General features: G+C 41.4%; 1 protein-coding gene across 1 annotated transcript in view; it reads right to left on the reverse strand.

Annotated features, from left to right (window-relative positions):
• ywhaqa (tyrosine 3-monooxygenase/tryptophan 5-monooxygenase activation protein, theta polypeptide a) overlaps positions 1 to 24930 on the reverse strand; it is a 28434-nt gene extending 3504 nt beyond the window's left edge. The window contains exons 1-5 of the mRNA XM_060853381.1: positions 24823 to 24930; positions 23943 to 24496; positions 7304 to 7427; positions 6673 to 6836; positions 622 to 717 (exon numbers count right to left, since the gene is read on the reverse strand). Coding sequence (XP_060709364.1) covers positions 622 to 717; positions 6673 to 6836; positions 7304 to 7427; positions 23943 to 24320 — 762 coding nt within the window. The 5' untranslated portion in view covers positions 24321 to 24496; positions 24823 to 24930. The remainder of the gene's footprint in view (positions 1 to 621; positions 718 to 6672; positions 6837 to 7303; positions 7428 to 23942; positions 24497 to 24822) is intronic.
• Between the last annotated feature and the right edge of the window lie 550 nt (positions 24931 to 25480).

A 25480-nucleotide genomic window follows, 5' to 3' on the forward strand; every position in this document is an offset into this window, starting at 1 on the left:
AGTACTTTACAAAGAGTGGTAGGTGCCTGGAGCATGTTGCCAGAGTTAGCAGAGGCAGGTATGGTAGATTCATTTAAGATGCATCTGGACAGGTACACTAGTAGGTGGGGAGCAGAGGAATACAGATGCTTAGGAATGGGCGACAGGTTTAGACAGTAGATTTGGATCGGCTCAGGCTGAGTAGGCTGTAAATTTTCTTTGTTCTAAAAGTGTCTATTAGTTATAATAGAACTATGCACGGTTGATTAGTTAAGTTAGCTGGATGGCTGTTTTGCCATGTGATGCCAGAATAGATTCAATCCCTGCACCAGCTAGCATTACCATGAATTACTCTCCTCCGCCTTGCCAGAGGCATGGTGACCCTCAGGTTAAACCACCAGTTGTCTCTAATAGGAGCACAGCCCGATGGGGTGATGAAACTACGGCAAATAGCAGATGTCATTTGATACACCTACAACATTCTACATCTAATTCGGATTAAAACCCAGCATGCATTCAACTAACTTCTCCAAGCACAAATAGTTTAATGAATCAAGAGAGGCCATGCAGGGAACTAGATTCTTCAACTGTAGTCTTCATAATCTTAATGAAGACAAAGCATAATGACTTAAAGAAACTTACTGTAAGGTTGTCTCTAAGCAACTGCATAATGAGGGTGCTGTCTTTATAGCTATCATCTTGAAGAATATCCAGATCTTGAATAGCCAGATCAAATGCCTAGTAGGGCAGAAAGAAACAAACAAAGATGTCAGGAATGAGAATTTTCCCAAAAACTCAAACGCAACTGTGAAAGATTTAGTTTTGGGAAAGCAATTGCTTCTTGAACAGCTAGCAGAAACAGAAGAATCAAGTAGACATTGACAAATTGCATCAACTTTATTTTCACTCATGTCTAATGTTGACCTGTTGAACAGAAATAGTAAGTGAATGCAGTTTTATTTGCTTGTAACAACTTTAGAAATCTAAAAATTGGAGCATCAAGAGTTTCCATCGGGGAAAGAAGGAATTCCAAACGTTCACCAAGTGAAGATGTTCTTCCTGTTTTGTGGCCTACCCCCCAATTTTGAAATGAGGTCGCCTGGTTGACAGTCACCAGTCAATAGACATTCATATCTAGCCTTTCATGTAGAAACTGAAATTTGAGATCACCTCATTCTTAAATTCAGGAATACATGCCAGCTTCCTCAACTTAAAGACAATTCTTTCACCTCAGGGTGCCTCCAGTTCATCTTTATGGCAAATAACCTAGAATACCAAGCAGAAATCATACAACCCCCATTGTGGAAACAGGCCATTCAGTCCAACAAGCTCATACCAACTCAGAACAACATCTTACCCAGACACTCTCCCACATCCCCACCCTATCCCTGTAATCTTGCATGGCTAATCATGGCAAATGCGCATAAACCTACTCACCCTGGACAATTTAGCATGGCCAATCCATCTAACCTGCACACCTTTGGACCATGGAAGAAAACTGGAGCACTTAAAACATGCAAACCCACTGGGAGAACATGCAAACTCCACACAGGCATACTAACAGATGTACAGCATGGAAACAGACCCACTGGTCCAACTCATCCATGCATCAGGTATCCCAACCCAATCTAGGCCCACCTGCCAGCACCCAGGCCATATCCCTCCAAACCCTTGCTATTCATATACCCATCCAGATGCTTTCAAAATGTTTATCAACCTTCACCACATCCTCTGGCAGCTCTTTCCATACACACATCACCCTCTGCTTGAAAAGGTTGCCCTTGGGTCCCTTTTATATCTTTCCACCCCCGCCCCCCCCCCAACCTAAACCTATGCCCTCTAGTTCTGGACAACCCTGGCAACATCCTTGTCAATATTTTCCAAACTCTTTCAAGAGTCACAACATCCTTCTGATGGGAAGGAGACCAGAATTGCACAGTATTCCAAAAGTGGCCGAACCAATTTCCAGTACAGCTGCACCATCACCTTCCAACTACTGTACTCAATGCTCTGACCAAATGAAGGAAAACATACCAAACGCCTTCTTCACTCTCCTGTCTACCTGCAACTCCACTTTCAAGGAGGTATGAACCGGCACTGCAAGTTTTGTTCAGCAACACTCCCCAGTATCTTACCATTAAAGAAAGTCCATTCCTGATTGGTCTTTCCAAAACGTAGCACCTCACATTCGTCTAAATTGAACTCCAGCTGCCACTCCTCAGCCCATGTGATCAAGACCCTGTTGTACTCTGTTAACCTTTGCTGTCAACCACACCTCCAATTTTGATCTTATTTGCAAACTTACTAAACTATGCTTACATTCACATCCAGATCACTTACATAAATGACAAAATGCAGGGAATCAATCACTGATTGATCAGGGAGTGTGGGAGAGAGTCTGGGTAAGATGTCGTTCTGAGTTGGTATGAGCTTGTTGGGATTGTATGATTCCTGCTTGGTATTCTAGGTTATTTGCCATAAAGATGAACTGGAGGCTCATATTCTAATCCCGGAGGTGAAAGAATTGTCTTTAAGTTGATCATTTGGCATAGAACTGTTCACAGGCATCCAGTCTGAAAAAACAATCTTGCACCACCATCCTTTCTACCTTCAAGCCAGCTCTGTATTCACATGCTAGTTCTCCCTGTATTCCATGTGAGCTAACCTTGTTAACTAGTCTACCATAGGAACCTTGTTAAACACCTTACTGATGTCCATATAGATCACATCCATTGCTCTGCCCTCAATCCTGTTATTTTGTCAAAAAGGAAAGTTTGAGACAGGATTGCCCATGCACAGTCAGTCCTTGCCTACCCAAATACATGTAAATCCTGTCCCTCAGGATTCCCTTCAACAACTTGCCCACCACCGATGTCAGGCTCACCAGTCAATAGTTCCCTGGCTTTTCCTTACCACCTTTGAGTGGCACCATGTTAGCCAACCCTCTAGTCTTCCAGTACCTCACCTGTGACTATCAAATGATCCAAATATGTAGTCACCAGGGGCCAGAATTGACCCCAGGTTCCTGGCACTGAGGCAGCAATGCTAACCAGCTCACCATGTGGCCCCAAAACTCAACTCACCCCAAATTGGATTGAGTACTGCAGATGTACTGATGCTGTAGACAGTATCTGGTGAGACAACAGTTTTGGACCCCAATCCTGGGGATGAAGGGTTTGTCATAGGAGCAGTTAATGACTCTGGGGCAGTATTCAGTAGTTGGAATAAAGATCTCATTGAATATGGAGATGAATGGACAGTGGACATGAAGAATGTTTCCACTAGGATAGCGGGTGCAGCCTCAGAACCCTCCTTAAATGCAGAAGTTCTTTCAGCCAGAGGGTGATAAGACTGGAATTTTACTGCCATAGAAGACGGAGGCGGCCAAGGCATTGAGCGTACTTGAGAGATGGGTTCCTAATAGGTACGAGGGATCAAGGATTAGAAAACAGCAGAATAGGGTTGAGAAACAGATCAGTCGTGATCAAATGGTAGAGCAGTCTTGACAGGCCAAATGACTTACTTCTGCTATTACACCTGGTAAAGGAGACCAAAAGCACATAATATTCCAGATGCAGTTGCACTAAGACTCCATAACGCATGACATCTTCACTTTATGCAAATTGGCAGCAGGGCAGGATGTGCCAACTGGAGCTCCTCTACTCACCAGTTCCCTTTCTTCCCTCTTTCCCCAGCTTGGAATTCTTTACTAGACTAATTTAAATCCTTTGCAAAGATATCAGTAATGCTACTGTTTTTCTTTCTAAGTCTTTGTATAACAGGACTATATTCGCAACTAAGATTTGTACCTAGGTACCTGTACCTAAGATGGCACCAATAAAAGGCAGCTGTTGCAAAGACTTTCCACTGCACTCTTGTACCTTTGTCACAAAAGGATATTCTATTCTATTACACAAATCCTCCTGCAGTGAAAGCAAACATACTATGCCCCTTCTCTATTGTTAACTGCTGCACCTGCATGATAGCTTTTATTTATCCATTAAGATAGGTAGTTTTGGGCACCAACAGCTCACCATTTCAGAGATGTCATTTATTCTAACAAAGTGGATAGATTCACGTTTACTCATTCCATCTGTATGTTACAGCCCACTGTGCTAGCTCAGGTTCTATTGAAGCCTCCTTGTATGATCCTTACAACATGACCCCAAACTGGATTGGAATGTATCAGCAGATTTGGAAATTTACCATTAGTTCCTAGATCCAAAACATTCATAGTAATTGTGAATAGCTACAGCCTTAGCACTGATTCTTGCAGCAGGCGATTAGTAACAGCCTGCCATCCATAGAATCATTCCTACTCTGCTCTGAGTAGGAGTTCTCAATCTGACTCGTAAATTTCATGCACTCCAAAGTCTTTAGAAACCTGTGGGCCTTTTCAAAACCCTAATAATCCAAATACACCATGGCTATTGGTTCTCATTTACCTTACAGGTAACACCCTCAAAAAGCTCCAACACATGCCAAAGATTACTGCTCATCATTCCACACCGACTTCATTCAAATTTTACCCTTTTTCCTAAAATGTTATCATACATTTAACAAGTTGTAACATTCCTACTGCTGGCATGATACTAACAGATCAGCAATTCACCACTTGCTCCAATCTTAATGATCAGACTTGATACTATAGCTGGAACTGGAGTTATAAATAGGAAGGGGATCCTCAAAAACAAAACAACTCAAATTTAATATACCTAGACTGTCAATGGAGAAAACATGTTCCAGATGACCATGGACTCAACAATTTAGGGATACAGGGTAGGCCATTTAGGAGAAAGGAAGTAAAAATGTATTCCCCCAGAGTGTGGTCAATCTGGGAATTCTGCTACTGAAAGCTATTGAGGCCAAATTGTTGTTTAAAAAGGAAATAAATATAGCTCTTACTAAAGGAATCAAAGGGTATGGGTGAAAAGAGGAACAGGGTACTGAAATGAATGATTATGATCATATTGAAGGGGTGGAGATTAAGATGCTGTCACAAGATCTCAACTTCTAACAATAACTGATTTAACTATTTGATAGAGAATTTCATTTTCACTGAGCAATTACTCCTTCGAGACAGAAACCTCTAACCATTAAGCTTTTCTGCCATTTCTTAGACACAGCATTCTGAAGTTGGCCAAGTTCACAATTGGTGGGCCTGACATTTCAGGATGTCCAGAGATATCATATTTTTACGCGAAGTTCTATCGAGAAAAATGTAGTATTTGCGAGAAAATACAGAAGTCAGTCTTAAACATTAAGTGCCGGCTGCTGGAAAGTTGCAAACACTTGAAATATCTTAGTTACACTTTACTGAAGAGTGTCAGGGGTGTGAATCTGAAAGTTTCCAGAAGAGTCCAGAAAAATGTTGTAGATATTACAACATTGGAGTCTTGAAATAATGTACATTATTGATGAACAGCTAGTTTAATAGCCTCTGCTGACATCCTTGAGCTTAAGAAAATCCCTTGATACTACATTTAAAAAAGTTTGATAAATCAGAATCTGTCCAAATCTACAAGCTTGATAGATTCGAATCCCAGGAAGATCAAATGCAGCACTGAAGTCACGTCCCAACATTAGTTTAATTACACACAAGTTTTGAACAACATTTAACTTCATGACAAGAGATTTTCTTCATACATATGCAAAGTAGCACAAGTTTTAAGCCTAGGCCTCAAATTCAGAAAGGAACTCCGGTCTGGTAGCAACTGGAGAGAAAAACTTGAGTCATACCAATCTTGAACGATGAACTTGTCCTCCCCACAGATGCTGCAGAACACTTGAGTTTCTTCAGCATTGTTTGATTTCAAGCACTTGCAGTATTCTGCCTCAAATTCGGAGTGCATGAGTAAAAATAATTTCCTTTGCACTATGTACTCAGAGCTCAATTACTGACCTCCATCTGGCTGATCTATGATGTGCAGCCATTAAAATTTGCAAACATTAAGAGGTGTGGATCCAAGGACAAATTAGTTTAGTTTTTTGATCAACTTGTAAATTTCACTAATCCATTCAAATCCAACTGAACCCCTTAAAGCACCACCTGAAAATTGAAGTAATTCACTCTGGGTATCAACGTTCAAATCGGTGTTGATTTTAAAGGAGATCTAAATAATCATTCTTCATATCCCCAATTCAGGACTTCCTGACTCAGTTTTCCACTCCAATTTGATATCACAAAAACAGTCAAACCCAGGAATCCCTAACCACTCAAAAGATTTTCAATCCAAGACCACATGATGTCTTACGAAGTTTGGCTCACATTATCTTTTAAGCTGCAATAACTGCACTTTACCTCATCAGCCAGAACATCTGCAAAGAAAAAATTTAAGCTAATGCTTATCTGGATCACTAGTAAGTAATCCTTGGGTTCAAATGCATATATTTGGACAGATGATCACAAGACCACATTCTGTGCCACCTTAGTCAAATTTTTCACTGATTACTGTTGAAGATCACCGATTTGCCATTGTGACAAGACTCGATGTCAGTAACAAGACTCAGGATCCCCACAGATACTGTTAGATCTGCCGAGTTTCTCCAGCATTTTGTCTGTCAGTCTCTGGAATGGGTAAAACACCAGAAAAAATTTTCAGAATTATAATTTACCATTGTGTCAGGTTGTCACACGTGGAAGCAGGTGAACAGGGGTAAGTTGAATTGAAAAAGAAGAAGTGTGCAACTTACTTCTTTTGCCAGGTCACAGGCACGGGTTGGACAGTTGAGAATTTCATAGAAGAACACCGAGAAATTAAGTGCAAGACCCAAACGAATCGGATGTGTTGATGGCATATCATCTTTACTGATAGTAAAGGCTGCCTGGTAGGCTTGTTCAGCATTCATTATTGTTTCTACAGAAGGAAAAACACTTAAATTGAAGACCCATACCTTGTGAAAGCCACCCAATATTTTAAAAAGTCAGAAATTTGCAATTGCTAATAGTCTTAAATCTCAAATTCCCAATTGCCCATGTTGAAATTGCTGATTGTACAAGCAATTTATAGCAGTATTGCCATCCTAGATAGGACAGTTAAACAAATTCATTAAAGCGGTGTATATTTTGCTCTAGGGCTCCTTCAGCCCACTGGAATTTGAATCCATCAACTACATGCTAGCTGGACAGAATAATTTTTCTGCAACAGCTTACAACTATCAAGCAATTAAAACAAAATTAAACAATGGGATAATATACCCTTAACTATTAGTTGGTTTTTTAACATTTAAGCAACAATTTTTACACAATACTCTTGTCTCTGGCATTGCAGTATACAGATTATTCAATTTATCCTTTCCTACAGGAACAAGAATTTTTACATACCTTTTCTTTGATCTCCCAACGCAACTTCAGAAAGGTACCGATAGTAATCACCCTTCATTTTTAGGTAGAAGACTTTGCCTTCTGAGTTACACGACTTGGGAATTAAATTATTATCCAACAGTTCCTAGAGAGAAAGACAATCACATTTCAAAACAAGTTGATATGAAATTGTTTAATTCAAAACAAGCACTCAAATGTCACAACTTATTCTTTATCAGTGGGTGATTTGAAGGGAGGAAATTGGGATTTAAAGAACAGTAAGGAGATCACCTCTTAAAATGGTTTCGTTTATTATTCAGCATTCTTAGCTAAAGTTTCAACATCTTTCACACAAAATACTAACCAAACTACACTACAATTATCAGGATATCAAACTGAAATATTGCAATGACAGGTAAAACATTTTCATAAAATACTTAATCATTGCTCGCAATGTTACATCAAGCAGCAGCTGAAACTGTTAGTGCTGTTTTCTGAATCTAAGAACTGGGGAGAATGAAGTCAAAGCACAAATTTCATGTAAACCACTCGAGCTAAACATCGGTCAGGTGCTCGCCTTTACAAGAGACTTCCATGGCATGGCACCCTTCCCGTCAATTTCAAAAAGAGCCTGATTTCAGCTACTTCTACACTGTCTATTGCCATTTCTTGTTAAGTTGCACAAAGTGTGACCACATGTTACTCCCTCTCCAGAATCATTCTGCAGTTGAAAGGGTTTTGAATTTTCCCTCAATTTTTAAAGAGATTTGTTTGCTCTGCCTTTATGAACTCAATGCAAGTGCTGAGCCTAGACTTAGTTACCAAGATAATCACATCCTTCCTGTCATCCACCTGGGGACTGCAAGGAAGAGCCAACCGTGGTGCAGAGAGCAATTCAAGTGTGGGGAGAGAGAGACATGTTGTAATTAGGGATAACATAGTTAAGGTCATACACACTGGTTTCTTTCAGCAGGATCAAGTGACCCAAAGGATGTTGCCTGCCTGGTGCTTGGGTTCAGGATCTCAACTGGGCTGCAGACGGGATTAAAGATCCAGTGGTCATGGTTCATGTAGGTACCAACAACAATTCTACTGGGTAGAACAGCTAGGAGCTAAAATTAAAAAGCAGAACAAGAAAAAGGTAATCTCTGGATTAGTACCTGAGCCACAAGGGTCAAAAAGGTTAAGCAGCGAAATGTACGACTCAAAGGATTTGTGTGGAAGAAATGGGTTTGAATTCATGGGACACTGGCACCAATATTGGGGAAGAAGGGACCTGTTCCAATGGGATGGTCTTCATCTAAGCCATACTAGGACCAGAATCCTAGTGAATTGCATAACTAGGGCTGTAGTCAGGGCTTGAAACTAAGTTGTGGGGGTCAGTTATAGGAGAAATTAGAAAAGCCAAATTAAGGAGGTGGTAAGAGTGCAGAACTCTGAAGGGATTATTAAAATCTCCACCACAGAAAATAGGATAGAGAATCTGGAAAGTGTTAGTAATCAAACTTAAAGCACACTGAAAAAACAAATTAGAGGGACAGTTAATACAGGACTGAAGGTTTATATTGAATGCGTGAGGTACAAGGAATTAAGATAAATAAGCTTGTGGCACAGATCGAAATTGGCAGGTATGATGTGGTGGGGGTCTGAATATTCAAGGAATACATCTTACTGAAAAGACAGGCAGGTGGGCAGAGGTGCGGTTGTCCTTAGTGTGAGAAAGCGAATTAAGCCAATAGAAAGAATTAAGCAGGTTCAGATGGTGTAGAATTGCGTGGGTACAATTGAGGAACTGAAAGTTAAAAACCATAGTTGGAGTCTTGTATAAGCCTTCAAGCTATAGTCATGAGCTGGGGTACACCTGGAGATAGAAAATATGGGTAGGAAAAACAAATTTGATTATGGCGAATTTCAGTATTGGGAAAAATCAGGTCAGTAGTGGTTTGCAAGAAATGTGGAATGTCTACAAGATGGCTTTTTGGCACAGTTTCTGCTAGAGCCGACTGAACAGGCACCACTGGATTGTGTTATACAATGAGGTAGACTTAAGGGAACCTAAGATTAAGGAACTGTTAGAAATCAGTGATGACTGAATTTCCAATTGGAGAGAAGATAGAATCAGAGGTAACAGTATTTAAGTTGAATAAAGGCAACTACACATGAGGGAGGAGTTGGTAGAATTAAGTGGGAGGAGCCTAGTCTAGCCTAGCCAGGCAGACAGTGGAACAGCAATAGCAGGGGATTCTGGAAGTAATTCTGGAGATGGAGCAGAGATTCATCCTAAGGGAATAGCAGCATATTTCAAGGAAGATGAGGCAAATCATGGCTAACTAGGAAAATCAGGGATAGCATAAAAGCAAAAAGAGAAAGCATATGAAGTAGCAAACAGTGGGAAAGCAGAGGATTGAGGGGCTTACAAAGACCAGAGGACAGAAAAAAAATAAATAAGATTACTGGCTAGGTTACCCTCCCATTAATAAAGACCAAGTTTCTTTACATATCTAAAGGGCAAAAGAGGCAAGTGGATATTTACCAGTGGCCCAATGACATAGGAGATAGTAGTGGGGAACAGAAAAATTACTTTGTGTCAGTCTTCACAGTGGAAGACATGAGTAATGTCCCAAACCTTCAGAGGTGAGGGTGCAGAGCAGAATATGGTGGCCATCACCAAGGACGAAGTGCTAGAAAAACTAAGTGGGTCAAAAGGCTAGTGAGAAAGATAAGAGCTCATGGTGTTCGAGGAAAGTGATACATGGATAGAAGCTTGGCTGTCTGATAGAAAGAGTGGGGATAAACAGATCCTTTTCAGGGTGTCAGCCAGTGACAAGTGGTGTTCTGCAAGGCTCAATGTTAGGACAATTTTTCATTTTATATGTAAGGATGAAGGAAGTGAGGGCATTCTGGCTCAGATTGCTGATGTATAAAGATAGGTAGAGGGACAGGTAGCACTGAGGTGACAGAAAGGCTGCAGAAGCATTTGGACAGATTAGGAGAGTGGTCAAAGAATTGGAAGATGGAGTAAAACTTGGGAAAGTGAGTCATGCACTTGGTAGGAAGAATAGAGGCATGGACTAAATTTTCTCTCCATTTAGAAAATAGAAGTCAAGAAGACTTGGAGTTCTAGTCCAGGATTCTCAAGGGAATATAAAAGCAGGGATATACTTCAAGGCTCTGGTTAGGTTACATTTGGAGTAGCGTGTGCAGTGTTTGGCCCCATATCTCAGGAAGGGCATACTGGTCCTGGAGCATAGTCAGAGGAGATTTTGATATGGTACCAGGAATGAAACACTAACATGAACATTGGAGGACTCTAGGTCTATACGCGATTGAGTCTTAGAAGGATGAAGGGGGATCTAATTGAAACATACAGAATACCAAATGGCCTGAACAGTATATTAGAAAGTATTTCCATTGGTAGGAGGGACTAGGACCTGAGGGCACAGTCTTAGAGTAAGGGAAGACCTTTTAGAACAGAGATACATCTCCAGGCGGGGAGGTGAATCTATGGAATTAATTGTCACAGAAGGGTTGAGGCCACGTCATTGAGTATACTTAAGACTTGAGTTATATAGGTTCTCATTGTCAAGGGGATCAAGGGTTACAGGCAGAAAGCAGGAGAATGGAGTTGAGAAACTTCTGCCATGATTGAATGGCAGAACAGACTTGATAGGCTGAATGACCTAATTTCTGCTCCTATATCTTATAGTCTAAAGACCACCTAAAATGTTTGTTTGGGAACTCTACAGCCTTCTGGACTCAATACGGAGTTCAACAATTTTAGGGCTTGAGCATTTTCCCCATGCTTTCCTCCACCCACATGAACTAGGTCTTATCACATGGTCTCTCACAACCCATTGTCAGCTACCAGTAGTCCCCATTAACAGCTATCCATTCTCCTAGACTGGTTTTTAATCCACGTTGTCTGTCTAATGGTTTCTCTACCTCCACTACTGTTTACTCCTTATCCATCCCCCAAACTTATCTTCAGATAAAAACCTTCCTTTTCCTAGCTACCATTTCTTAAGGTCACTGAACCGAAAACATTAACTGATTTCTCTATAGATGTTACCAGACCTGCAGAGATTTTCCAGAATTTGTTTTTGTTCAAATCTAAAATATCCTGGATGAAAACCAAAACACTGCAGTGCCTACAATTACCCACAGCTGTTACAGGACTCCTCACCATGTCATTCTGACCGGAGGTCCAATTATTTCAATATTCTTGTCCAGCTATCTACTCTGACAACACAGTGGCAAAGTGGAGCACTGTTGCCTTAGAGTGCCGGGGCCCAGGTTTGACTCCAGCCTCGGGCGACTGTGTGAAGTTTACCCATTCCCTCTCCTCCTAGTGTCTGCGTGGGTTTCCTCCGGGTGCTCTGGTTCCTTCCCACAATCCAGATAGTGTGCAGATCAGGTGATTTGGCTATGTCTAATTGCCTGTTGCATTAGATGCATCAAAAGGTAAAATATAGGGTACAGGAATGGGTCTGAGTGGTTTACTCAGGAGGGTCAGTGTGGACTTGACAGAAGGGACTATTTCCACACTGTAGGGAAACAAATCTATTCCATTTTACCCTAATGCCCATATAAAGGTGATAATAGTGGTTTTGTAACCATTCAAATAATCAGCCCATACTAACCAGCTACATGTGCCACAAGATGCTCGCTTCATTACAATTAGATAGTTAAAAAAACACATTGTTCACTCATGTCCTCAGGGGAGGAATCTGCTCTCCTTCCCCAGAACTGTGTGAAATGGAGATCCACAATGTGGCCGACTTAAACTGCTAGAAGTAAGGACTGCAGATCAGAGTCAAGAGCATGGGGTTGGGGAGACTGGGCGCCTCCTAGCAGAGTGCTTTAGGGAACACCTCCGAGACACCCGCACCAATCAACCACACCGCCCCGTGGCCCAACATTTCAACTCCCCCTCCCACTCTGCCGAGGACATGGAGGTCCTGGGCCTCCTTCACTGCCGCTCCCTCACCACCAGATGTCTGGAGGAAAAACGCCTCATCTTCCGCCTCGGAACACTTCAACCCCAGGGCATCAATGTGGACTTCAAGTTTCTTCATTTTCCCTTCCTCCACTTCACCCTAGTTTCAAGCTTCCAGCTCACCACTGTCCCCATGACTTGTCTGACCTGCTTAGCTCTTTTTCCACCTATCCACTCCACCCTCTCCTCCCTGACCTATCGCCTTCATCTCCTCCCCCACTCACCCATTGTATTCTATGCTACTCTCTCCCCACTCCCACCCTCCCCTAGCTTCTCTCCATGCTTCAGACTCACTGCCTTTATTCCTGATGAAGGGCTTTTGCCCAAAGTGTCGATTTCGCTGCTGGTTGGATGCTGCCTGAACTGCTGTGCTCTTCCAGCACCACTGATCCAGCATCTTGGAAAAGCACAGGTCACGCAGCATCCAAGGAGGAGAATAAATATTTCTGGCATAAGCCTTTCAACAGGAATGCTACTTCCTGACCTGCTGTGCTTTTCCAGCAGGACATACTGACTTAAAACTGCTCTCAAATACATTAGCAAGAAACAGGAGTTGCATAATAGCGGTGCAAGTAAAACAATTAAACCAAAAGATGGATAATGTAGAAACAACCCAAGTGCTAAAAAGTTAGAAAAGCAAACAAGGCTTGTGAAGTCAAAAATCTTCCTCCCTAATATTTGGAAGAGTAGTTCCACAAGCCACCCAGCCTCACTACCACTAAACCTAATATCTAGATTGCATTACCATTCTTGTCCCATCACAAAAAGTCATGGCACAAATCAAGCAGGAGTAGTTCAGTCAGATGTATAGCATGGAAACAAACCCTTCACTCCAACTCATCCAAGCTGATCAGATATCCTGATCTGATCTAGTCCCATTTGCCAGTATTTGCTTTCCTATTCATAACGCATCCAGATGCCTTTTAACCTCTTCTCCCATCCCCCCCCACCTCCCCAATTCCAGGGAATGGACTTTGTCTATTTACTCTATCCATGCCCCTCAAGATTTTATAAACCTCTCCCTATAGCTCATTTTCCAATCCTGGCAATATCCTAAGTATTTTGAATCCTTTTGAATTTCACGACATCCTTCTGATTGGAAGGTGACCAGAATGGCACAATATTCATTGAATTAGGACCCCTTGAAATATGACGTCAGGTCAAACATGGACAAGGAAACATCTTCACATATGGTCAGCTGAATAAGTCTTTATACTCTGCTTGAAAATGGTATGGTGTGGGCTTCAAAGCCCTACTGTTCCTATAGATTGGAGGGTACCTAGCATCACCCCTCTAAGAAGCAGAGAGAAAGTGAGTTACATAAAAATTAGCCAACTTTATGGGGGTGGTGAGAACTGCAAATGTTAATAGCTTAACACTGGGAAGATACTCAGACCAGGCAGGGTTAGCATGAATTTACAGAAGGGAAATCATGCTCGACAAATCTACTTTAATTCTTGTAGGATATAAAGTTGAAGAGTTGGGCTAATGGGTGTGGTTTATTTGCCTTTTCAGAAGGCTTTTTCAACAAAGTCCAAAATTGAGAGATTAGAATGTAAAGTTTGAAGTGCATGAGATCGGGGATAATCTATGGGAGATAGGAACAAACTTGTCAAACAGTAAGATTTTTGCTAGCTGGCTAGAGGATTTGAATAGACAAGCCAAGTCTCTAGGTTATACAGGGCATTAGCGAGATCACATCTGGAACACTGCAATTTTGGTCTCCCTATTGGAAGGAGGATCTGTTGAGAGTGTAAAGATTTACTTAACTGATTCCTAGAATAGCAGATCCGACGCTTGAGTAGAGGCTGAATCAGTCAGGACTATATTCAACAGAGTTAAGAATGAGGAGAAATCTCAAACTTTAAAATAATTAGACCAGGTGCAATATGGATGTCAGAGATGCCTGGGAAGTTCAGAGTCAAAAGGTCACAGCCCAAGGATATGAAGTTAATCATTTAAAACAAGGAAAGAAATGTTTCTTGATCCTGGGTGGGGAGTTTGTGGAATTTACAGCCATAGAAACAAAAATGTCAGAATATTGTGTAATAACTCCAAGAAAGAGTGCAAAGGATGTGGTGGAAAAGCAGGAACAGGCTGATTAAACACCTCCTCCACCCCACAACCTGCCACTCAGTTCATTTCCCAAATGCCTCATGTCTAAATCTCCCATTACTTTTAATAAAAAGTTTTGATCTTTTGCTCAATCATGTCCCTCCTTATCTAGATAAGTATATGTAGTAGCTATGGCATCCAGAGTCAGATTGGAGTCAGACAATTCCTCTGCATATAGAAGCCACGAAGTGGAGAGAGAAAAAAAAATCAATATTTCACAACATAGTCTTATTATCCACTTGTAGTTCAGGGCTAGAAAAGGCTTTGGTTTATCACATCATCCTCCTCAAACATGGTCATGAAGACCAAGCTATGCAGCTAGGTTCTATTTTCTTCAATTAAAACTACAGCACTTAAGTCAATTTCTCTTATTTGAGGTTATCTTTCCCTGTACACCTTAACCTCCCAATTCCTCAAAATTGAGATTTTTGTTATTAGTTGCAGCATTTTTACATAGCACTTCAGATGCAGAAATGTTATGGCACAGTTCTCCAGTGTGAAATGATAGTGTAGCAGGCGGACTCAAACTTCCTGCTCCACTTTCATACACTTCAGTGGATCTTGCATGTTCTAGATCAGATTCCCTCTCGGGTGGTTGGGCCAAAGGGCCTGTTTCCATTCTAGATCGACCCTCCAAAGAGTAACACCCAGACCCATTTCCCTCTGACTAATGCACCTAACACTATGGGCAATTTAGCATGGCCAATTTATTTGACCTGCACATCTTTGGACTGTGGGAGGAAACCCACGCAGACACGGGGAGAATACATGTGTGGAGTTCGCACAGTCGCCAGAGGCTGGAATTGAATCTGGTACCCTGGTGCTGTGAGGCAGCAGTGCTAACTACTGAGCCACTGTGCCACCCCATGTTGCACTAACCCATTCACAATCACCCTGAGAGAAATGACCTCCCATTCCAACGACCATTCAACATTCTCATAGGTGTCCTTTAGCATATGAAAATCCTCAGAGCACTCCATCTCACTTTAGCCCCAACATAGTAAAACCACCATTAAAATTCAATCTGCTACACTGTTTTTAAAACACAGACAGTGGACAAAAATCATAGTTGCCTAACACCCTCCGAAATCAGGTACTCCACACTTGGATATTCAACCATTTTAACTTTAAGTGGACAAGACCCAGTTTATCAGTCTAACGCCAACACAATCAAAATTTCAATAATCTCCTGGAATGCTGAATAAATAAAGGCTTCAATATCTGATAAGTGATGCTCAGGAGACTGATGAGCAGACTGAACTTGCTGCAAAAGCATTGTTGCAAAACAAGCAACAGGAAGTGGGTAGGGTCAGGCATTTATTCTAAAAAGAGGAATTGCTCAGACACTAATCACTTATCTTCAAGTCGCAACTAGGGGATCTCAACTTTATGCAAGTCAACCGTATCTACCTTTGAGTTCAGTAGAAGGCAAACCAAAAATACATAAACTTCCGAAAGCACAAAAAAAAAGGCATGTCAAAAATGTTACTTCGGGCCAAATGAATTCTCAAATTTATGAGCAAAACCTCAGTGCGAGTAACATGCACACTGCAGTATTTGCAAACCTCAGTACCAGATACTGGCCTTTACAAAGCACAAATGGCAAAGTTATGTCAAGTTCTTGCAATGGTATTCAACTGAGTTTTGCCATCTAAAAAAGGTGCCATTTTGAAATGTCAGTAAACAGGAAATCTATCGGTATTTTGCAAAGGAAGCAAGCAGATTGCAAACAGTTTTAATAGAAATTAAACATGCTATAAATTTTCAGAAATTAAGTGATAGAGATTGGTACAATTACAACATGTAAAAGGCATGTGGATGGCTATGATAGGAAGGGTTTAAAGGGATTGGGGCCAAGTGCTGACAAATGGGACTAGATTAATTTAGAGTAGCTGGTCAGCAGCGAGTTAGACTGTAGGGTTGGTTACCATGCTATAGATCTGGCTCAGACTCTAACATTGGCGTTTGCAATCAAAATACCTAGGGCATCATTTAAAAAACTGTTCATCACACCAAACTATATTTCTCTCTAGGATACCATTTTCAATTCATTGAGGTAAGTGAAAAGGTTATCTTGCACTGGATATTATATTAAGGTGAAAAAAACTGAGGCAAAAGAGTCAATATGAAAAGCATTCAGATAACCTTCCAGCTTTAATACCTTCAGCAATTCTGTTTTGTAGTGGCATCTTAATTTGATTATTCTTTAAGTAAATAAATGAAAATCTGGATAGAAAATGACATCCCCAGTGATAATTTAACTATCATCTCTTGACATTCAGTGGCATTATCACAAGTGAATGACACATTAACATCCTGGGGCATATCACAGACCAGAAACTCAACCAACCATATGAAGTTACAGAAGCAAAAAGGGGTTAGGAATTACTTGCTGCAGAACTTACACCTGGTCTCCCCACCATCTAGAAAAGGTAAGTTAGGTCTGTTTTTGGAGTACTCTAAATTGATAGAGTGCAGTTCAAACAAAGAAACCTGCTCCGAGGAAGGGTCACTGGACCCAAAATGCTAACTTTGACTTCTCCAAGTGCTGCAAGACCTGCTGAGCCTTTACTTGTTTTTGTACCATCCATGACAGAACAGCCTATTTGATTGTCAGTAGTGGAAGGGCTGTATGGATGTCAATGGCAGCAGTGTGTACCATCTACAAGATGCACTGCAGTAACCCATAGGGTCTCTGACACCACCTTGTAAATCTATCACTTAGGATGACAACAGGAGATGCATTAGTACAACTGCAAGCCATTCATTTTTATTTACAACTAATCGCAATTCCGTTATAGCCACTGGATCAAATTCCTGGAATGAAGCTTCCAAACAGTACTGTGGATGCTCCTACACTTGACCTGCTGCAGTTTTTAAGATGGCAAGAAAAATGATAAGTGTTGGTCCAGCAAATGACACACCCCATAAATTTGTTTTAAAGCAAATGCGTGGGACGGGGAAGACCTGATGTCGAATACATGGTTGATAACAAGAGGTGGTCAGGTCAAGAGTGATGAAGGGCTTATGTCCAAAACATCGATTCTCCTGCACTTCTGATGCTGCCTGACCTGCTATACACTTCCAACACCACATACTGATCTAGATCAGATGCCACAGTGGTGGATATTTTTGCGGAGGTAGGAAGTCGTTTGACAGATGTTTCACCCTCTGTCTAGGTGAGTGTGTTTTGGAACCTCCTGTGAAGTGCTGCTGTACTGTCTCCAATTCATTGTAGCAGCCAGTATATTGGGTCTAGATCTGCATTTGTTGAAGAAGTCAGTGGATGAGTGCCATGCTTCTAGAAATTCTCTGGCTGTCCTGTTTAGCTTGTTCAATGATTGTGATTATCCCAGTTGTTTTGTAGACCTTGTCAGGCGCATGGCTACTAGGGAAAGCTGGTTGTAGTGCTTAGTGGCTAGTTAATGCATGAAAGCTAGTGGCTAGTTAATGCATGAAATACTACATAAGGCAAATAGGCAGGCAACTAGCAGTCTTTAAATGGAATCTTGTAAATTAAGTTAGTCATGCACATGATGGATTGTGGGTCTTTGTTTCATTGAGTTGCCCAAGCTTGGCTGTCAGTTTATAGACTGCCATGAATCAGAGTGGTGGGAAAAGTCTAGCTGTTAGCTCGAGACTTAATAAAAGAGGTAGCTTGTCTAGTGTTAGGTCATGGCACGTCCTTATCACGTTTGTCTGCAGATGAAGTTACAGGGATATCTATTATTGGCAAAGACTTTGCAGAGGTGTTGTTCTCTTCACAGGTCAAGAACGTTGTAGCCCTTTTGGGCAAGATCCTAATGCAGCTTCACGTGTTTGGATGGTTGCTGTTCAGGGTCTGGTCTGTGGGGCTTTTCAGTACACTTGTGCATTGCCCGTTCTGATCTTTCCAGCATCATATCCAGGAATAGGACGTTAGTTAATTTCCTCTCAAATTTGATCCCTGCGAGCATGGTGTTGATAATCCGAAACACTATAAAGACAACAAGCAGACAACTAGCAATGCACATCCACAAACACCAAACTAGCCAAGAAAAGGCTGCCAGCATTCTTAAAGACCCATCACATCCTGGCAATGTTTTTCTACAACCTCTACCATTGGAGAGAAGATACAGAAGCCTGAACACACGCATCAGCCTGTTTCAAAACAGTTTCTATCCTACTGTTAGAATACTGAATGGACTCATGAAGTACTCACCTGTACTATGTTTTGATTATTGCTACTTAACTAAGTGGTCTGCCCAGAAGACAAAGCTTTTCACTGTGCCTTGGTACATATGACAAATTCAATTCAACTAGTCACTAAACCCTAACAACTTTCGCAAGTAGCCACACAGATGACAAGAACCACAAATTCGACAGGGACAATACAATCATTGAAGCTGCTGAACAGAGGACAGCCTGAGAATTTCTAGAAGATGGCACTCATTCATGGACTCCAAATACTCTATATACTGGTCACAGCGACAAACTACTGCAACTGGAAGCAGCAGAACTAAATAAATTCCTGACGACAATACTGTAGTACTTCTCAAGCAGCTCCAATGCCCTGAGGACGTCACCTACACATCTGCAAACCAACTTCCCAGTTTAGCACACATACCCATAACTATGGTAAAAAAAGGAAGGTCCATGGCAAACAAAGGACTCAAAACAAACCTTGTAGTATAGCATATAAAAGGAGAACTTAAATTAGGAAAGCAGAAAGGGGGCATGGAAGTATAATAGCAGGTAAAATAAGGAAAATCTTAAGTATGCTAATGGCAAACATAACTAGGGAGAATAGGATCCAGTAAGGGCCACTGGTAATTTTCGCAGAGCCAGGGACACAAGTAGGGTACTAAATGGATACCATGTATTCACTTCACACGTGAGGGGTGTGATGTATGCATATAGAAATCAGAGCTATGTTTGAGGAATGCAAGTGTGTGTTGACTGATTGCTCATGGAAGCTAAGCATCAACTCGGACAGTTTGATTGAATGTGCCACGGTGCAGCATGGGATTAAGCCAACATGCAGGCCCAAAGCCTGCATAATATATCGATCAACTCAGGCTGTCCTTAACATTAGTCTTCCCTCACTCAGTAGCCTCAACTGCTGGTTGTCAGAAAATACAAGCTTGAAAGTTCATGCAAGTAGAATTATTTGTAGCATCAAACAATAATTACCACTTTTGCTATCAGATTTCCCCATGAGGGAGTGTGCAAATTACCTGCAGAATATTAATAAGTAGCATGCACTATCAAGCACAAATAGAACAAGTACATAGTTTCCTAGCACAAGCCATACCAACATCCACTGGATAACATGTTTTGTAGTTTTGGTCCTGTGCATTTTGACACCAGCATTTAGCAGTAAAATATTCAGCTATAGCAAATTCTCTATTTAATAGTATCACCAGTGATATAGCCAATTTAAAAGATATCAATGTCTCAAAAAGTTGGATTAACAGCAGGAAAAGAGTGAAGATCTTTAGAATTCCAGGCACTAGAAGCTTTCTTTACCATTGTCTTGACCCAAGTCATGTCAGCTCAAGGCACTATGGCAACTCATCCTTATTTCCTCCTCTCCTCAGAAAGTTCCTAACATTAAGTGCATCTTAGCTTCATCATAAACACTTTGGGTATGTTTAAAATTAGGATTTCCATCCATTGTGCATTTCTCATCCACTCAAAAATAAATTGTGGCACAGCTGAAATTTATAGAATTAAATGATGGATTAATTCCTTAATTCCAACAGTTGCAGGAAAAGGTCTGATAGCCTAGCTTATTTGTTTTAGGTGAGGTTTTTCATCACATTGGCAGGGTTACTTCTGGGCCAGAAAAATCTGTGTTCAAGTCCCACCTGTCCTGTAGTATGTAATCTGTATAAAACAGATTGATGACCATAACTATTTGGTGCTTCTGATTACTTGACTGATCTAGCAAAGACATTCAAGATTAGAATAGAGATTCTCATTCAATCTGGAATGAAAGTTTGTGGTGATCAAGTAGAGCAGAATAGTGGGAGGTTATACAAAGTACTTATTCATCCAGCCAGTAGGCATTGAACCTCCATGCATGGAAGGAGTCCTACATACATTTACCTCCCAATTCTTATTCCTTCAAAACGCGACTGTTAGTCTTCCAATCACAGTCTAATCAGACATTTTATGCTTCAAACTTCAACCACCGAGTTCCACACATTTGGACCTTAGGATCCTTCTGCAGTCATTCATGCATTTAATATTTTACTAAAGGACACAACCATTGGAAAAAGTCAAAATGTTTGTTTGGAAATTCACCACCTCAATCTTTTATAACTTGAACATATCTAATGCTCTCTTCTACAACTAGCACCAAGTATTGCCCTCCTCATGTTTTAGAATCAGATGGCATCTTAAACTATGTCATGTATCCTCACTCTAGGAAAAGAAAAGGGACCACTGCACAGAAACAGTATGTTGTAGTTAAAAGTAAAACAGGCATCACTAAGTATTTCATCTCAAGTCTTTGACTTTACACATGTAGGAGATTTTTTAAGATCAACCTACAATGCTGCCTTCTAATGATTTAGAGCAAAAGGAATTTGGGAATTCAGGTCTAAGTTTACAATTCTTTCATAATAAACTTATCCATGTACTGTTTTAAATCCCCCTCACTACAATTGCTCCTTGCCCAAGGGACTATGTAGATCTAAATTCGTATCACTGGTATAGGCTTTTTTTAAAAAAAGCCCACATACTACAACAGATTTTCCTAACCACTTGAAAGCAGATTTTCAAACTCACACTGGATATATCCAATCATTTGCTCTTAATGAAAATGATACTAGCAATTTTATTCTCAAATCTTAAAAGATTTTGCTACCATAGGTGATATAACTTTTATAAGAGCCACAGTTTAATGTGTGTCCTACATTGAGGACTTGACTTTTCAGCAAATACTCATGTTCAATATCTAAATTGAATTTCTAAGTCTGCAGCACTTCCCTCTATCAACTTCTGAGCATTCTTATTCTTCAGAGTATCAGAGTATCAGAGTGCCGGCATGCATTGTTCAAGTGTTGTTAAGGTGGGCAGACTGATTTACTAAGTCAGAGGGTAGTTAGGAGTCAACCATGTTGAGAGTCCCACCTAGGCCACACGAAAGACAGTAGATTTCCACAACAAAAATCAATAATAGCAAGTAGTTTATCTTAATTTAAATTCACCATCTGTAATAGTTGGGTTTGAACATATCCAGCAGCACGAGCCTGGCCTATGAGTTACTAGTGCAGTGACATTACCACAACTACAGCACAATTCAGTCAAATCTTGTCACTCACTCATTTTCCTTCATGGGTTAGTTAATATTTTCTATGAATCCATTCACACCCTCTAATTCAGAGGTCCACCTCTCCAATATTTGCATTGGCAAAGAAAAATGTTTTTCCAAAAGCTAATGAAATTTTTGGACAATTGCTAGGTAAAGGTGTAAATTTTAATTTCACTGCTACAAAGGGTAGATCAGATTCAAATGGGTGGAGGTGGGCAAGGATAAAATGAATGTGAACTATGCAAAGATACCTCTTAAAAATCAGAAATTTAGACTACGGGGAATTCATCTTAAGAGGTAATGCAAACAAGCAGCAAAAGAATCAGTGGTGAGGAATAACCTATTTGGTACTGGCCTATGATTTCTTCAGGCATGAGGGGCTCCTTTAGTTATGCACTGGAATAAAGGTTACAAATCAACAAAGTAGGATTAGTTATGAATGGTTGCTTTTCTGACAGTACAGGCTAAATTGGGCTAAAATGATTTCCTCCAGGATGAAAATAGTTTTGTTGTTGGTACCTGTTCCATGTCCCACACAACTGACCACATGTCTGAAGGAAGCAAATGAGTTAAAGTATGGAATCAAAAATAGAATGAGGCCTTGAAAAAGAGTAGGATATCAAAGCCACAATTCTAACAGCGAATAGTACCCAACATTTAAATTCATTAAACTTCACACATTGCTAATGAATCAATAATAGCTATATTTCAAACTCAAGACTTACCCAATTCAATCTCAACCTCAACACCCCCAGTCCATCTAATAAAACAGAACTTTCATATTGGTGAAAAAAGTCTTTATCTCTACCTGCTGCCATGGCCTGTAGCTGTTCAAAACTTCCTACATGAACATATTTACTCAGGCTCCAACTAGAAACAAACATTACACATTTACCCAAAATCAATAGAAATGTAGTGGTAGTGACAGATTCTACTTAGAATATCTAAAAGTATAAGGCAGAACAGACAAGTCAAGTATTTCACCTTGGGACTGCTGGCAAACAAAGCTTCCATTGAATTGCCATCTCCGTGTAATAACCAGTATGCAATTAAAATCCATTTTGCTGCATGCTTTGAAGAATTTTACCAGTTTGATGAAAAACCTCAACTTGAACACTTCAACCAGTTCTAAAAAAACTGGTCAATTAAAAACAGCTAGCTAGATATGCAACATTCCTAATCACTACTTAAAGCAATTTTGGCTGCGAAAACCAGAAAAGTGATCAGTGATAATATATGATTCACAGCAATTCACCACACCCAGCGTACACACCCTAGTCAAACATAGCTACCACAAAATGTAACAAGCCTTTTAGTCAATTCCATGCAGTATCCTGAGCACTCACTCACTGATTTGGAATGTTACAGATGAGCAAATTTCTAAACAAGCTATTAGAATTGGAGGTAAAGAACAAAACACCCAACCAGACAGTAATTGTCCCACCGCACAAGAGTGGGACATTTTGAAAAGATAGCCAACATCTTATCAATCATATGACAGTTTACCATAGTTTTAGCATGGTGGAATCTAGCAGTGGGAATTCCTATATTTCAAAAGTAATGCCAACCACAGTTTGAGTTGACAGTCATATTGCAATCAGTGGAAGCAGAAAGAAACAAACATACCCTTACCCCTTTCTTAAATCAGTATTTTTCAATGTTGATAAATGAATTAACACAGATTAGCAATGAAGACTCAGCACTGAAGAAATTGAGAATCATCTTTAGCTGTTAAAAAAAACCATCGAATAGATCATGATTTGTTCAAGCATCTATGTAAACCCAAATAAAGATAACTTCAGTCTTTTCTGCCAGTGAACCAACACGAACACTAGTCAGCCAAAATGTATTAGTTTCTAATGAAATTGACAAGTCACTAGTCTACAAATGCTAAGAGGATGAGGTGAATGCAGTTTAAAAAGTCTATCACAACCTATGATAGAAAAGCCTAGTTTTGAAGAACTGTTCTAGTTTTTTTTAATCTCCCATGTAGGCTAATGGCACACTGACCTAGAAAACCATACAGCCTCAGACTTAAAAAAAACCTGCACACTGCAGTTCCTTGGTAAACCTTTCACCTCCCCCCCCCCCCCCGAAAAAAACCATTGAAGATACAGAAGCTGGTTAAAAGGCTGCTTTGAATCTTTTCTTTTGCATACGGAGGAGAAGGAGCTATTTCAGGCAGTTTGTTTAAAAAAAAGGACGATTTCAGATCAAAGACATCCCACTCCTTTGTTCGCCTTTCTTACCAGGACTTCTTTGCAGATTTGAGTAAGCTCCGTTTCGATTGTGCGTCGGTAAGATTGGGTTAGGTCCAGTTGGCACTTCTCATCGTCGGACTTCTGTTCCATGCTGGAGACGATCCTCCAGGACGCCCTGCGGGACCCCACCACGTTCTTGTAGGCGACCGACAGCAGGTTCCTCTCCTCGATCGTCAGCCCGTTGCCGCACTCGGCCACCGCTTTCATGAACTTGGCCATGTCTTCGTACCTCTCGGCCTGCTCGGCCAGCTTGGCCATCTGGACATTCTCCTCGTTCGACGGGTTGCAGGCGACCTGCTCGGCCGCCTTGCACTGCTCGGCCGGCTTCTCCTGGTCGGCCACCTTCTCCTGCGCTGCGTGCTCCATGGCTCTCCGGCTCTGATCGAGCTCGGGGGGAGGGGGGGGGGGGGAAAAGGGGGGTGGTGGGGAGGGTATACTCAGAGGAGGTGGTAGTGTGTGGGGGGGGGGGGTTGGTTGGTGGTGCAGGCAAAGACTGGAGGACTTTCTCTTGTGTTGCTCACTACTTTTTCCTCCCTCTGTCACTGTTAAAACAAAATGGGGGGGGGGAAAGAAAGCAATTAAAATCGTTTTTAATACAAAAGGTATCCTCGACTCTTCTACTGCCACTTATTTTCCCTCCGCAGTCTACGCTATGTGCAAAGTATAGATTTGCTGCGGAAAAAAAAAGCATCGAAACGGCGGATTTAAGTTAAAATTCATCGTTTTTTTAAGACCAGAGATTTTACTTGACAAATCAGAAGAGCTACCACCCAAAACAATTTAAATAATTTGACATTATTTTAGTATTAACCGCCTTCGGCGCGAGCACACAGTTGGAGAGTTAGTCAAGATCAGAGTGAACACCGACCTTCCTCCCGTTCAGCTGCTCCTCAAATGGACAGGCTCCAGCCGAGGAAAGCGGACAAAAAAGGATCCTCCCTAACGCTCCACCTTGACGGCTGGCTCAGGCCCCGCCCCTACACACACACACACGCACACCGCTAGCCTCGCACGGACAGACAGGCGGCTCGGCCAATGGGACGTGGAGGAGGAGGCGGCGGGCGACGGTTGGGCCAGGTGTCCAATCGCCTGCACGGTCCCCCGCCTCAGGGGGGCGGGCTCTCGGCCGCTGTTCCGACAGTTTCGGTTGACCGGGCGTCAGAGGCAGGGGATTCGGGGTTTCCTCCAATCAGATTCCGTGCGAGATGACGTTCCTGTTGCCATGACGATGGTGGAAGGGGCCCAAAATGGGCAGGGCGTGGCACGAGACATGGCGGTTGGTGGCGTGTTGGGGGTTGGGAGGCGAGGCAGGTTGGTGCATGGCAGGGCTTGGAGGACCTGGGGGCGTCGAAGTGGTAATTCACTGAAGCAGCGAGGAAGAGAGGTGGTACGATGAACTCAAAGCAGAGAAAAACTGAATAATATTAATGATAATAGAACTGCATCAAGATGAAACAAATGAAAGCAAGTAAATGATACCTGAGTTCGTTTTAAGGCTAAACACTGCTGCACGCACAGTTCAGGAA

This window comes from Hemiscyllium ocellatum, chromosome 3 (genome assembly GCF_020745735.1).
Source record: "Hemiscyllium ocellatum isolate sHemOce1 chromosome 3, sHemOce1.pat.X.cur, whole genome shotgun sequence".
NCBI lineage: Eukaryota > Metazoa > Chordata > Chondrichthyes > Orectolobiformes > Hemiscylliidae > Hemiscyllium > Hemiscyllium ocellatum.